This window comes from Panthera tigris, chromosome C1, assembly GCF_018350195.1.
Source record: "Panthera tigris isolate Pti1 chromosome C1, P.tigris_Pti1_mat1.1, whole genome shotgun sequence".
NCBI lineage: Eukaryota > Metazoa > Chordata > Mammalia > Carnivora > Felidae > Panthera > Panthera tigris.
The window spans coordinates 206,357,838-206,372,350 of NC_056667.1; the positions used below are offsets into that span (position 1 = coordinate 206,357,838).

General features: G+C 40.1%; 1 protein-coding gene across 7 annotated transcripts in view; it reads right to left on the reverse strand.

The window, feature by feature from the left end:
* DOCK10 (dedicator of cytokinesis 10) overlaps positions 1 to 14,513 on the reverse strand; it is a 267,897-nt gene that overhangs the window by 119,531 nt on the left and 133,853 nt on the right. For all 7 annotated transcript variants that reach the window (XM_042995487.1, XM_015538862.2, XM_042995486.1 and 4 more), the window contains exon 4: positions 2,051 to 2,133. In XM_042995487.1, the coding sequence (XP_042851421.1) occupies positions 2,051 to 2,133 (83 nt within the window). The remainder of the gene's footprint in view (positions 1 to 2,050; positions 2,134 to 14,513) is intronic.

Genomic DNA, 14,513 nt, shown 5'->3' on the forward strand with positions numbered 1-14,513 from the left:
ATAACGTGGAGCTTGCTTGGGATTCTCTCTTCTTCCCTCTCTGCCCCTCCCTGGCTCTCTATCTCTCTCTCTCAAAATAAATAAAAACTTAAAGAAATAAAGAAATAGAATAGCCTCCTTCCCATTCACATCTTTCTTTTTTTTTTCCTGTATACTCACTGCTACAATCCCATTCTCCTTAGAGTACACCAAATGATCTTTTAAAGAATTAAACTGGATCACATCACACTCTAGGCTAAAATTTCCACAGGCTTCTGTTGCAGTGGGAATGAATCCAAGCTCTCTCTTCCAGGGCCCGCCAGGTCCCTTGCCTCGTTCCATGGTTTCACTTCACTATAACCTTTCCACCTCGGTTCCAGCCTCCCCATTCTGCTCAAGAGACCATGCTGGTTCCAAGGTCAGGGCCCCTGCCCTTGCTGTTTCCTCTGGGAATCCTTTCCCAAGACCACAGTGCTGGGAGCTACTGTCCCTTCAGGTCTGAGCTCAGACGCTACCTTCTCTGAACTATTCTGCAGCTCCTTCAAATTCTGCATTTGTGGGTAGAGAGCAGCCCATCCAAGTATCCAAGCCTGGAACAGCTGCTGCTGGGGGCATGGGAAATTTGTGCAAATAGTGCCCAAATCTAAACCACATGTCCACATAAGGGTGCCTGGGCTGCTCAGTCAGTTGAGTGTCTGACTTTGGCTCAGGTCATGATCTTGTGGGTCATTATTGGAGCCCCATGTCAGGCTCTGTGCTGACAGCTCAGAGCCTGGAGCCTGCTTCAGATTCTGTGTCTCCCTCTCTCTCTGCCCCTACCCCACTCACACACTGTCTCTCTCTCTCTCTCAAAAATAAACATAAAAAAAAATAAATAAACCACACGCCCACTAAAAAGTTAGACACAACAAGTACCTTCTCGATGCCTTCACTTGAGGGAAGTGTTAATAACTTCGCTTTTGATTGTTGTGTTTTTCTGGATTATTTGCATTGTTTTAGTTAGATGAACCAATGTGTTAAGAGATTCCAATTCATTGCAGTTCTTTGAATTCGAGCAACTCCAATCCCTTCCATGAATATTATATTTCTTTTCTTTCTTTTTTAAAGGAATGCTGTATTTCAAAATTTGCCATTCACTTACTTTACTTATTCAATAAGTCATTATTACACACTTACCAGAGGCCAGGCATTCTCCTCCCTTGTAGGGGATTCTGCAAGGAAAAGTCCCTGCCCTTTGGGGATTTTTGCTTTAGTGGGGGACACAGACACTGAATAAATGACTACTTTAGTTCAGGTAGTAGGTCAGGCAAGCTTGTCTGTGAAGGTGACATTTGAACAGGTACAGAACAAAGACACCTTCTCCCAAAGACTTTACTTAGTCCAGAAGAAAAAAAAAGCTGTTAATTTTTCCCTTTTTGCTGTTCTTAGACATGTAACATTTCTGCAGAGGTTGTCTACTTTCATGACTCTTGGTATCCCAGCATGGAAATACATGAAGCCAGTGGCAAATCTGAATGCTAAATACAGAATATCCTCAGAAACATGTTTTGGTCCACACTGTTCTTTCCCAGTCCTGTTGTATCTGCTCTATTGAAATAACAGCTCACAAAAGAGTGATAGAGTAACACTTCAAGAATTTGTTCAGGGACACCTGGGTGGTTCAGTTTGTTGAGCATCCGACTTCGGCTCAGGTCATGATATCGCGGTTTGTGAGTTCAAGCCCCACATCGGGCTTGCTGCTGTCATGGCAGAGCCCGCTTCGGATTCTCTGTCCCTCTCTCTCTGCCCTTCTCCAACTTGTACTCTCCCCGAAATAAATATATATTGAAAAAAAAAAGACTTTGTTAGAAAATTAAATAAGAATACATTTGTAACTTACAATCAACTCTGTTCATATACAACAAAATGTACATTGTTGACCAAAATGCTGTATCATGACTCCTATTTTTAAATTTTGTAAAATAGACCTTGACACTAGTTAACGTGCACGTATTCATGAACAACTGTAGAACTTAAACTGAGAACGTATTTTATACATGGAAAAACCCATTTATATATGACAGGTTCTTACCGGGGTAACTGTCGGAAGTCTCCAGAATATTGTTCATATTTGTAGTTTACCACATACCATTGGGAGCTATAAAATTTACAAGCCTAAAAGAAAAAAACGACAATTAAAAATTATCATTAAAAAAAATTAGCTGTCCTGGCAAAAAGCACAGCGAATACACTTAATGTCATCTCTGGGGTAGTGTTAACAGGGAGCTATATTAGCGATTTTAAGGTAGGGAAGGGGCTGGGTGATGATAATCATATCATATTTTCTAGTGAAATGGAAATCTAACCTTTCCCAGACTCTTGGAGGAGGAACCATTTAACATATTTATTCTATTTTATGCCATCAAGGAAAGTCTAATTTAATCAGCCCATGAATCATACCATATTCATTACTAACTTCAAGTACAGTCACGTTTTAGTTTTCCTTAGCAACCTTCCATTATTTAACAGCTCTTACTGGTAGAAGATATCATTATTTCTATGTAATCTTTTCATTGTAACTTTAGACCACTTCTTCTTGTCCTTGCATCAGTAACTTATCTCTTCCCCTCTATGTCAGCGGGACTGTCAATTTGAAATCAGTTTTTCAGTTTTACCTCAATGCTTTCTAAGGGTTAGCCTTCTCCATGATTACTCACTGAGTTTTATAGATAGATAGGAATAAAACATGACAAGCGACTTTTTGAAAAACAAAGTTAATAGTATAAAATAACTATCTTACAGTAGTACATAATGGCTGATTTTGCAATGCTGATTGATGGCAAATATTTCCCAAGCACCAACCATGGACCTGGCAGTGGTAGACCACAGAGTGGTAATGGGGATTTCACTAGGTGGCTTTTAAGATTGCTTTCTTTCTTTCTTTCTTTCTTTCTTTCTTTCTTTCTTTCTTTCAGTATCTATTTTTAAGAGAGAGAAAGAGAGAGAGAGAGAATAAGCAGGGGACAGGCAGAGAACGAGGGGGACAGAGGGTCTGAAGGGGTTCCGTGGTGCTAACAGCAGAGAGCCTGATGCAGGGCTTGAACTCAGGAACCGCAAGATCATGACCTGAGCCGAAGTCGGTCGCTTAACTGACTGAGCCACCCAGGCACCCCTCAGGTTCCTTTTGATCCTAAAATTACAGGAACCTGGGGATAAAGCATCTGGCATGAGGATTATAAGATCTCGTCCTCTACGGTGAAGAAAACGAGGATCAATGAGCTTCCCACAAGGTGAGAAATAACGACCTGTGGCTGTCTGGAACCGGGAAGGGGACAGGCAAGGAAAGCAGTGGGAGAAGGGTCACTTGGGGTGTGGAAGCGCCAGAAGCAAAGGAAACGCTGCCACTGTCTTTGCAGAAGAGAAAGTGAACAGAACGTGGGAGGGAATGGCCCAAGGGCACTCCAGAAAGGTTGGTGGGGAGCTCTGGGTGCGGGCACCTGGCTCAAGATGCAGGGGGCCCCTGCGTGGCTCAGTCGGTTAAGCGTCTGATGTTGGCTCACGGTTCATGGGTTTAAGACCCATGTTGGGCTCTGTGCTAACAGCTCAGAGCCTGGAGCCTGCTTCGGATTCTCTGTCTTCCCCTGTCTCTGCCTCTCCCCACCTCTCAAAAATAAAAAAATTGACATTAAAATTAAAAAAAAGAAAGTGCAGGGAAAGGCAGGGAGAAGGGAGAGTTGTTGGGTACCCTCGGCCGCTCTGGATTTCTCTAACCTTGAACTTTCTTGGCACCATGACTCTATTTGTTCAGGACAGCACCCACACACAAGCTGGGGACTGAGGATGAAGAGCATGTGAGCCTGGGACCAAGATGGGAGGAGGAGGATATTGGCAGAGAATAGTGGAGAAAACCAGCAACTAGAGAAAACCAGCTGGAGAAAACCAGTAATGGAGAAAACCAGCAACCAAATGAACATGGATAAAGGCAAAGGGAATTCAGGAGAGCAGGGTGGGCTGTGGATGGAGAAGAGGAACGGGGACCACACTGAATATTTAACTAAACTGCAATGAAAATGAGTATTTTCCTAAAATGAAATTCCCGAGCCAATTCTGCAAATGCCATGTTTCTGGAAATAAGAAGAGAACCAAGCCCTACTGTGCTCCTTGGATGAAAAGTTCCATCTTCACTTTAAAAAAAAAAATATTTATTTATTTATATTTGAGAGAGAGAGAGAGAGAGAGAGAGAGAGAGTCCCAAGCAGGCTCCACACTGTCACCACAGAGCCTGATGCAGGGCTGGATCTTATGAACTGCAAGATCATGACCTGAACCGAAATCAAGAGTCAGACGCTTAACTGACTGAGCACCCAGGTGCCCCCCAAAATGAGTATTTTAATAAAAATAAGTCTTTTATGAAAAATGAGAAGTTAAGACCATGAATGTGTTCAGAGTATTTCTCCCCCTAGTCTGACCCAGTTTGGATTATTTTCTTCGGACACAATACTCAAAGTACTTTAAAGATTCTTGGCAAAAAAATCGCCAAACCAATACATATTTGTTACAAGAAAAAGGCAAATAGAGGGAACAGCACCGAACCAGGAGCTACACTGTTTTATTCTTGTTCTGGAACGAACCCATTATTACTGATTTCCTACATGATTTTTGGTCAAACCATTTCACTGATTAGGATCTCAGATTTAGTTAGTGAATAACCAGGATATGAGACTGGATTAGAAGTTTCTGTCCCATAATATCTACGTCTACTCCCCCTACTCTGGAAGTTTAAATGGCACAAAGATGCACTGATCGACTCACTACCCTTTCTTGCTAGGGATAGTATCTTTGTTTAGACATGATAAGCACGTATACTTCATGCATATTTCACATGATACTCAAAATATGCCAAAGGCTTTTACCGAATCTGAGGTATGTATATCCTGAATTTCACAGAATGAGTGTAATGCCTTCTCATATTAGTATAGTCTAGCAAAGAACTACCTCTTTTTTGTTTTGGAGTGGCAAGTGCCTGTCAGATACCGCACTGCAAGGTGCTTTACATATGATTTTAACAAGCACTCGATGAGATTTTATTGTTCCATTTTTATAAATCACAATGGCAAGGAGAGGCTCAGATCTTTGCCATGATAGAAGTACGACTTCAAACTGGATTTGTCTAACTCTAAAAGTCCCTTCAGCTAATTTATGAGTTGTTTGATGATTGTAGACTTTTTTTTTTTTTCTTTTAAGCACATCTGGACCATCATTCCAAATGTCTGTATGGTGTCTGGGAGTCCGACAGACCTGGTTTTGAATTTTGGTGTTAGCTGTGGGATTTCAATGAAGTAACTTAATTAACTCTAAATGTCTCTATCTGTCTAAATACTACTAACTTCAAAAGGATCTAATAAGGTACTTCCTATAAAACACCTAACAAAGGGTGAGTACTTAATAAACACGTGCTTTAAAAATAATCGGTTTTGGGGGCACCTGGGTGGCTCAACTGGTTGAGCATCCAACTTCGGATCAGGTCATGAGCCCGCATTAGGCTCGTTGCTGTCAGCCCCGAGCCCCTCCAGATCTTCTGTCCCCTTTCTCTCTGTCCCTTTCCTGCTCAGGGGCGGTGGGGGGGAGGGGATGGGAGGAATACACACAAACACTCTCTCTCTCTCTCTCTCAAAAATTAATAAACATTAAAAAAGTAAGTTTTCCTAACATGTTTGATTCAATGTATAATTTACATTCACAATAGTTGATAACAACAACTAGTTTTTCTTGATTTATGAAAGCACAGTGTTTTGGAGAGATTTTTAGCTCTATCAGAGAGGTTTGCTTTAATCCAATTCCTTCTGAATTTATTTACTATGTTTCACATATCTGGTGGAGGTGGGTAGCTGAGGATTGGGGTGGAGTAGTTGACCCTTAAAAATCCAGCTAGATCTGTGATTTCTTGGACTCTAAGAAAGCTAGTGCATTTTACAAACACATAAATGTTTCTCCTACAGAGTAATGGCATTTGGGAAATGTTACGCATAGAAAATTATTCTCTATTCTTTGTTCCAGCCCACAGAGTCCCTCTCATTAAGAACTATTTTAATTATGACTACAACTCCTCTTTGTCTGAACACCAAGCTGAAATGACCTGTTGCAAACTCAAAGTCACAGGTCCCATCCGTGCTTGTCACAGTAAGGCACTGGTTCCATTTTCTCCTTACTAACTACCTAGCCCACAACACTGCTTTCAAAATACTGACTCCTATCCTCTTTACAGTGGAAGCTGCCACCAGCTACTTCAAAGGTGAAGACCGTGAAATCCAGCAAAAATCTGCCGAGTTGGCTAATTTTTCCAAACAGCAATGCCCCAATTCACATTTTATTAATTTACTATCTCTGCTCGTTCAGCTTTTATGTTTGCTATCTCTGCTGTTGTTTAGACACAAAAAAAGCTGAGCAAGGTCAACACGCTCCAAGGCTCTTAGACCATTAGGACAGTGCTTCCTAAACGGCATCGTGTCCGTTAGTTACTAGGGATTGTTAATTAAAATGCAGATTCCTGGGTCCCACATGAGATCCGCTAACTCAGAAGCTCTGTCGGGGCCCTCAAATCCACCATTCTACTGGAGTGACAATGTGGTCCTTGTATTGTCTGCCTATGGACTGGAGGCATTGGGTGGGTCCTGACTTCACACAGTGGGCTCTGAAAATTGGCATTACTCTCTAGCTGAAAGGGCATATATCAACTGCAGCATGTAAACCCCATTTACAGTGGGCATTCAATATTTATGTGAACGAATGTATTTCCTATATCCTTTTTCTTTTGGAAATAACTAAACATGACCCTATGAAAGTTCTAGGAATCTAAATACTTTAGAAAAGGTTAAGCAACTGTACAAGGCACCCTAAAAAAATATAAAGAAAATATTTCATCTTTTTCCTTTGCCCCTTTCTCTTTAGAGAATCATCAGAATCAATTCAAATTATGTTACTTACCTCAAAGAGCAATTTGGCTTTGGCAATGTAATCTGTCCTTCTCTTAAAAGGGCTGATTATTAGATTCTGGCTACAGAGTAATAAGCAGGTAATAAATGGCTTTTCAGATGAAAATTCTTTTTTTTTTTTTTTTTGTGGGCATAGAGGTTTATTTAATTCCAGGACTAGTTTCTTGCCAAAAAGACGTATGCAACCACAAAAGGTGTTCATTGTGGCCCTTAGTCACCACTGGGGTGAATTCTGTGTTTGTAACACGATGGTGGTAATTTCACATTCATGCCAGACTTTATTAAGTTTAGAAGTAATTATGCTTATCGGATGAATGTTGAAAATGCAGCATCATGAAATTAAGTGAATTTAGACAAATTATGTATTGAAAAGATGGCTGGATAACTTATCATCCACACCGAGACACTACAATGTGAAAGAAGATGTTAGTAGCCAGGCTGGCAGGTAGAACATGAGGCGATCCCTGCAGGACACAGGTTCACTCACCGTGTTGACATTTTAGAGCAAAAGGGAAAAGCCACTGAAAATGTTTTTTTTTTTGTTTAATTGGATTACATTTATGTATTCCTTTCCAATGAAATAATTATTTTTTGTAGTATCAAAATAAGGTGAACGCAGTGAGTTTTTACAACGTGTTACTATACTCTTGCTAAAGGAAACAAATGTTTGGATGAAATAAGCGACGTAAATACAGATATTACTCAGTTTCAGAAATCACGGTACCATCTAATTTAATGGAGTTTGGGTCTGAGCTTTCAAACTATTGCTTCATATAAGACAGTGTCACCATGTCTATAAATGTGCATGTACCATGTAAAACAGAATGCCCTATGAAATGCCAACCATAAATGAGAATCATTTTTCAACTATTTTATTACGTTGAATGATAGAGCAGCCTCAAGTAATCCAAACTGAAAGTGAATCAAAATATTTGGCTTATTTATTTATTTTTTTTTAAGCTGTGCTGTATTAAGGTAGTTGAGCAAACTGTAAAATTAGACTTTCGTAAATCACACCTGTGCCTGACCCAGGACCATACATTCGAATTTCCCAGCTGGATCTCAGAAGTAATTTGTCAAGACATGAAAAATGGATGGTACTGAAAACCTTGGTTATATTATGATTGAATCATTCTTTCCATGTAAGGCATAAAATCTGGGTTGTAATTCAATGCCATTGAAATTTTTAGGTTCAAACTTCAAATGGGCTCTTTCTAAACGTTTTTTATATGCCAGGGTTTTGGGCTCGTCCTTTTGTGTTTTCATCCACTTACCACCAGACATTATAGGATGATTTTTATTATGCAGAAGAGGAAGCCAATTTAGAACGGGAACAGTTTTGCATATTTGGAAGCAAGACTATTATTCTAGGGATTTTGGTGGCTAGACAATAAATTTCTTCAAGGTCGTTAATGTGAAACTCAAAACGATTTTGTTTTCTTCGGTGTTTTCTATTAGATTTTATCCTAATGGCACTAAAAACTAAATGCATTTGAATTTACCTTGTTTTTTTTTTATTAAAAAATTTTTTTTAATGTTTTTGTTTATATTTGAGACAGAGAGAGACAGAGCATGAGCAGGGGCAAGAGGGGGAGACACAGAATCCGAAGGAGGCTCCAGGCTCTGAGCTGTCAGCACAGAGCCCGATGTGGGGCTCGAACTCACCGAGTGTGAGATCATGACCTGAGCTGAAGTCCGACGCTCAACCGACTGAGCCACCCAGGCGCCCCATTACCTTTTTTTTTTTTTTATGTTTATTTACTTATTTTGAGAGAGACAGACAATGTGAGTGAGGGAAGGCAGAGAGCTAGGAGACAGAGAATCCCAAGCAGGCTCTGCCCTGCCAGTGCAGAGCCTAAGGCAGGGCTCCAACCTAGGAAGCGTGAGATCATGACCTGAACCGAAACCAAGAATTGGATGCCTGACCGACTGAGCCATCCAGACACCGCCCCCCCCCATTGGTTTTTGTATGTTTATTATCTTTAGTGTTATACATTTAGTGTAAAAATAAAATGGGTGAGGGGTGCCTGGGTGGCTCAGTCGGTTGAGCGTCCGACTTCGGCTCAGGTCATGATCTCACGGTCTGTGAGTTGGAGCCCCATGTCGGGCTCTGTGCCGACAGCTCGGAGCCTGGAGCCTGCTTCGGATTCTGTGTCTCCCTCTCTCTCCACCCCTCTGCTGGCACTGTGCCTCTCTTTCTCTCTCAAAAATAAATAAACATTAAAAAATTAAAAAATAAAAAAAAATAAAATGGGTGATCCATTCTTGTTCTGGCCATGATAGAAACAAAATTACCACACATAAGTAAGATTAGTTACAATAGAGGACAATAACAAATTTTGATGTGATTTTTCCATTAGTTGAAGTCCCAAAATAAATATAGCTTAACTTACAAGCTTACTTTTAAAAAGTACACACAACATTGGAGTCCCTTAGCCTCCAACAAAGCCTTATTAGTGAATTAAGAGCCTTAGTCTTCAAAACGGAAACAAAATTTTTTCTAATCACACTTATTTTATTCAGAAAGGATAATGGCTTTTTTCTAATCTAGAGAGATTCATTTATTTATTTTTATTTAAAAATTTTTTTCTAGGTTTTACTTATTTAAGTACTCTCTACACTCAGTGTGGGGCTCAAACTCACGATCCCGAGGTCGAATCACATGCTCTTTCGACTGAACCAGCCAGGCACCCTGGAGAGATTTTTTTTTTTAGTTTTTTTCCCCAATAGCTTTCAGTAATTTAAATTGTGCATGTGGCTCTGATGTTATATCATAGGAGTTGGTTCTAAAGTGAGGGAAATCTTGCTTACTGTTGTGCTCTGGTATAAAGTTAATGCATGCATGAGAATCATTCATCTGCAGCCCAACGATTCAGAATCAGAAAATAGCATTCATTTTTACTTAATTTATACATGCAAAAAAAAAAAACACCAAAGCCCCAAATCATTTATTAAAAACACTTATTCTTACTTCTGGGTAAGTTTGAGGGCACATTATTCCACATATGAGAGTCACACAATTTGTGCAAAGTACAAAGGCGTTTTGACTAAAAGAATGGTTTCTTTATCCGTGCACATAATATGTAGTTCAAAATTAAACACGAAGCACATGAAGTTATTTTAACCATAAAAGAGAAGTAGAATTCCCCATTTTCGGGAGACAGGATACATTTCATTCTAGTTAGATATGTTTCTTTTAGTTAATAAAAATGGGCAGCATGAAATACATTTTAAGTCATAGCCAAGCCTCCTCTCCCCATAGTTTTCTTTGCTATGTCCGGGATCCAAATTGTCTAACATGTTCTTTACTTCGCAACATGATGCGGCTTTTACCTTGAAGATTTATAATTTTCTCTTGAATTAGCTGAATGCTATCTTTCTGGACCCAAATGGTGGAGAAGAAGAGGAAGAGGAAGAAACTTCTCTTTCAATATTATGCTCATTTGATGATATTGTTTCTTATGTTTACAAAAGTGTCCTTAACAAATTCAGCAATATTTTAGTATACGATGTAACAGCCCGCTGAACTATTTTTCACTTCAGCAGCATGGAGTACTTTGAAGGGTTGCCATCCTTTAATTGGGTTTACTCTCAAAATGCCTTGTAGATAAAGAGACAACAATGTACTAACACCTTGTCTGATAAGATAACACACGTTTTCAGGGTTTAACCTGCTGTAATCAGGTTGTCCTCAGTCTCTGAAACTATCCTGTTAACGAACTACCAATGAGTCTGAATACCCAAATCCAGCAGACTCTTCCTTATGTGATACCGTTTTGGCATTTCATGCCATGGATTTGTACTTGCTAAGGACTCTTCTTTAATTCTGAGAAATCAGTTTCTTCTTGTTTTCTGCATCTCTCTTTCCACTCCATTTCCACTGCCGAAGCAGGACCTGCTTTACCAGCCCCTTAAGCAGGAATGGAGCCCAAGGACTCACGTCCCAGCTCCAGCCAGGTCCCTGTGGCATTTCTGGGTAACCTCTTCCAGGCTTAAAGCCTCACCTTTCAAATTCAGAGCAGCTGCCCATCCCTTCCTCCTGTGTGGACACCTACCTACCTCACTCCTTCTTGGGCATCTCTCGTCTCGATATACATGTTGGTCAGTGGCATCCTCTTCCTTGTTTCATCCATCCCTGCTTGAGCAATCTTTGCTTGCTTCTGGCCGTCTTATTTAAATTACGGGCAAAACTATCTAGCTATGAGCCCAAGCCAGATATGTGGGAGTAGTCCCCAACATATTCCTCTCCCTTGCTCTCTTTTCAGTCACCAACTTCCGCCAATGTCACATCTTTCATAGCCCTTTACTGTCACCATAATCATGCTGCCGTATGTTCGTGTAGGTCTTTAACCCAGCTGGCCTATTAAAATAGTCTTCTATGTGTCCAACTTCCCTTCAGTCTTATTCATCCCCCTCAAGCAAATCAATCCAGTCTCTTGTCTGCCTTTAGCTATTTTTTTTTTTTTTCCTAACAGGTGAACCTGACTTTGTTTTTCTATTTTACAGTAGTACTCCTGAGTTACTTATTAGATTGTGTTGCAAAATTCTGACCAGTGGTCTCTTAAATTTTGGCCTGGTGGTGAGCTCTTTTTTTTTTTTTTTTTAATTGTTTTAGTTTTTTTTTTTTATTTATTTGTTTTTTTTTTTTGAGAAAGAGAGAGAGTAAGTGTGTGTGTGTGCGTGTGTGTGAGCTGGTGAGGGGCAGAGAGGAAGAAAGAGAACCTCGAGCAGGCTGCACAGTGTCAGCGCAGAGCCTGATGCAGGGCTCGATCCCATGAATGGTGAGATTATGACCGGAGCTGAAATCAAGATCAGACACGGAGTGAGCCACCCAGGTGCCCCTGGTGTTCCTTGAAGGCAAGGACTGTGTTACATCCATTTGGTATCACAACTTAGTAAGTGATAAATGTTGTTGAATAATAAATCCAGTCCAATCTTTCAGGCAGCGGGACAAGACCCTTCTCTGAATACATTTTGTATGTGATCCAGAGTAACAGCATAAATCAGTGGGAGAAGAATTTTCTATGTGAAGAATTTAGCCCTTTGTAAACAGAGGGTAATTAGCTCCACCCAAATGAAGTGAGAAGCAGTTTCCGCAGACATCTAAAGCAGTAGCTTTAAGCCAGTTTACATTTACTTCTTGGACCAGAGAGAAAAATAATCCAGTAATTAGGTAAGGGGTTGAGACAAGAAATTTAAGGGCTGGAAAATGGTGTTTCTCTGAACTTTATGAGCAGTATTATTTATAACAAACTTTGGAATTAACCTTGTGTATACTTGTAATTTGCTACATGGAAACCACATTTGGGGTTGTGGCCCAGCATTGCAAGAGGTTTACACTCAGAACAGAGGTAGACATTTTGGATTCTAATGGTAAAAGCTTTATCCATGAAAAGAAAGAAACAATTTATTTGATACTTTGGGAGCTTTAATATTCTTTCTCTTCATCACCGTCTGCTTTAATGAAATGCATGTCAAGGTTCACCTAATAGATTCTGTTTTACTTGAGCTGTATTGTGCCCCTAGTTTCTGATGATCTCCTTCTATCAGATTTATATCAGCATTTCTCAAAGATATGTTTCCAGATACATGGGGGAAAACGGACAGAATTTCTCCATGGTCAAATAAATATGGGAAATATATGCCCTATTCCCTTCTGAGACAGTCTCCGTGGGTATTAGCAAGTTAACGACTGAGGGTGTGTGTATGTGTGTGTGTTTGTGTCCCGTGGACATCCTGTAGACCCGGCTGTCTGCAGAACATTCTCTGCCCATGTGAAACTGGCGTCTGCTCTGATCTCAACCATTTGTTCTGCTGATTTTTAGGGTAGATTTCCTATGAAAGCCTAGAGATTTCTACAACATTTATTGTCTGTGTTAAGTCTGATTTGTATTTCCTATTCAGTCCTGGGTCCTATTTCATTGTTTTTTTTTTTTTTTTTTTTTTTTTTTTTTTTTTTTTTTTTTTTTTTTTTTTTACCTAGAGAACTCCACAATTTCTAGTCTAGAACCGCTGCTTAAGATCTAAACTTTTCCTTGCCCTAATAACCTAATATTGTCTGGATGAGAACAGTACACAATCAGCGTGTGTGTATGTGTGTGTGTATTCATATATAATGGTAGATGTAGATGTAGATATTTGCTTCTATTCTTTTAATGTTTCCATAACTCTCAAATCCCTGAGTGTTTTATGTCTTGACCAAAGCGATGCTTGGATTCTCCAATTCATGCCTTCTTATTTCATCATTATTCTACTCCTGCAGCAGATTGGTTTCCAGAAATTGCAGAGGGCTTTGTTGGCAGAGTAACTTGCTATACCTCAGTACTTTGTCAGTATCTCTCTTGGCCATTCAACTCAAGTGGTCCCTAGACCCTTACCCTCTGTTGGGCCACTGTACCATTCTCGATTCTTTGTTTTCATCTTTTTGTTGAGAGACCAAACCGAGAGCTTAGCTTTAATTAGTGTTCTAAGCATCTGGCTTTATATTATTCTTTTGTGTATATCAAAATAAAGACTTTGCTATGGAAGTTTTGCTTACGAAGTCTGCATCCTGTTTACAGATCCCTTTACTGGTTCCCCTAACCCCCAGTGGGAGGAAGGGGGGGGGGTGGTGCTTTTTTTTTCTATCACGGAAGTGTTTGATTTTTTAAATAGTTATACATGTTGATTTTAAGCCACTTATGAGAATCAGATAAAGGCAGTGCTCCCCAGTTGTTATTTTCCAAGTGTTTTCATATCATTGCTGTATTTATTTTTAGAAACACAGCATTGGAGTAATGAATATGCTGGTTTAGAGATAAAGAAACTGAGGTAGAAAAGTTAAATGTTTATCAAAATGAAGGGCATGTTCCCTTGTGAACAGTGGAAATGTCCACATCAGGTCAGGCTATTAATTTCATGGTTTAAAGGAATTTCTCAAACAGTCAGAGGGAGCCAAGTGGGTCAGGGCACGGAGCCTGAGGGTCAGAGAGACCAGAGGCTTAATTATGGCTCTATGTGAAGTGGAATCATTCGAAGTTAATCATTCGGAACCTGTTTTCTAGGCTGTAAATCGAGGTAGGGCTCAAAAGTATACATAGATGTGCATTTTGCTCAACTGTGGCTTGATGTTTAATTTCTCATAACTTTGTGAAGTTCTCTGCTGCATGGGGAAATAAGCCTGCACTCTTGCGTGGGGAACAGTTAGCCTTACATTGACGAGATAGGGGAGAGGATTAACAGCCGATAAACCAGAAGAGGGACAGACTGTTCATTTTATTGAAACTCCTATGAAAACAGATGAAGTCATTCAAGATTAAAAAAAGAAAAGAAGGCTCGCTGCCTTTCAAAAGGAGCCGAGAATTGTCAAAACAGAGCGAAGTGCGAGATCATTCCAAATTAGTATTGAACTGGATGTGTTTAAATTAGATTCGTGCCAGCCTGCTGCCTAGCAACCACAGTATTTGTCCTTGCCACCCCGTGGGGAGCCACAGGGCATCTAGTGCAAGGGAGGACCACAAAGGCTGCTTCGCCCGATGCAGCAGCGGCGGTAAGGGAAACACGTGTTTCTCCAAAACGTCAAGG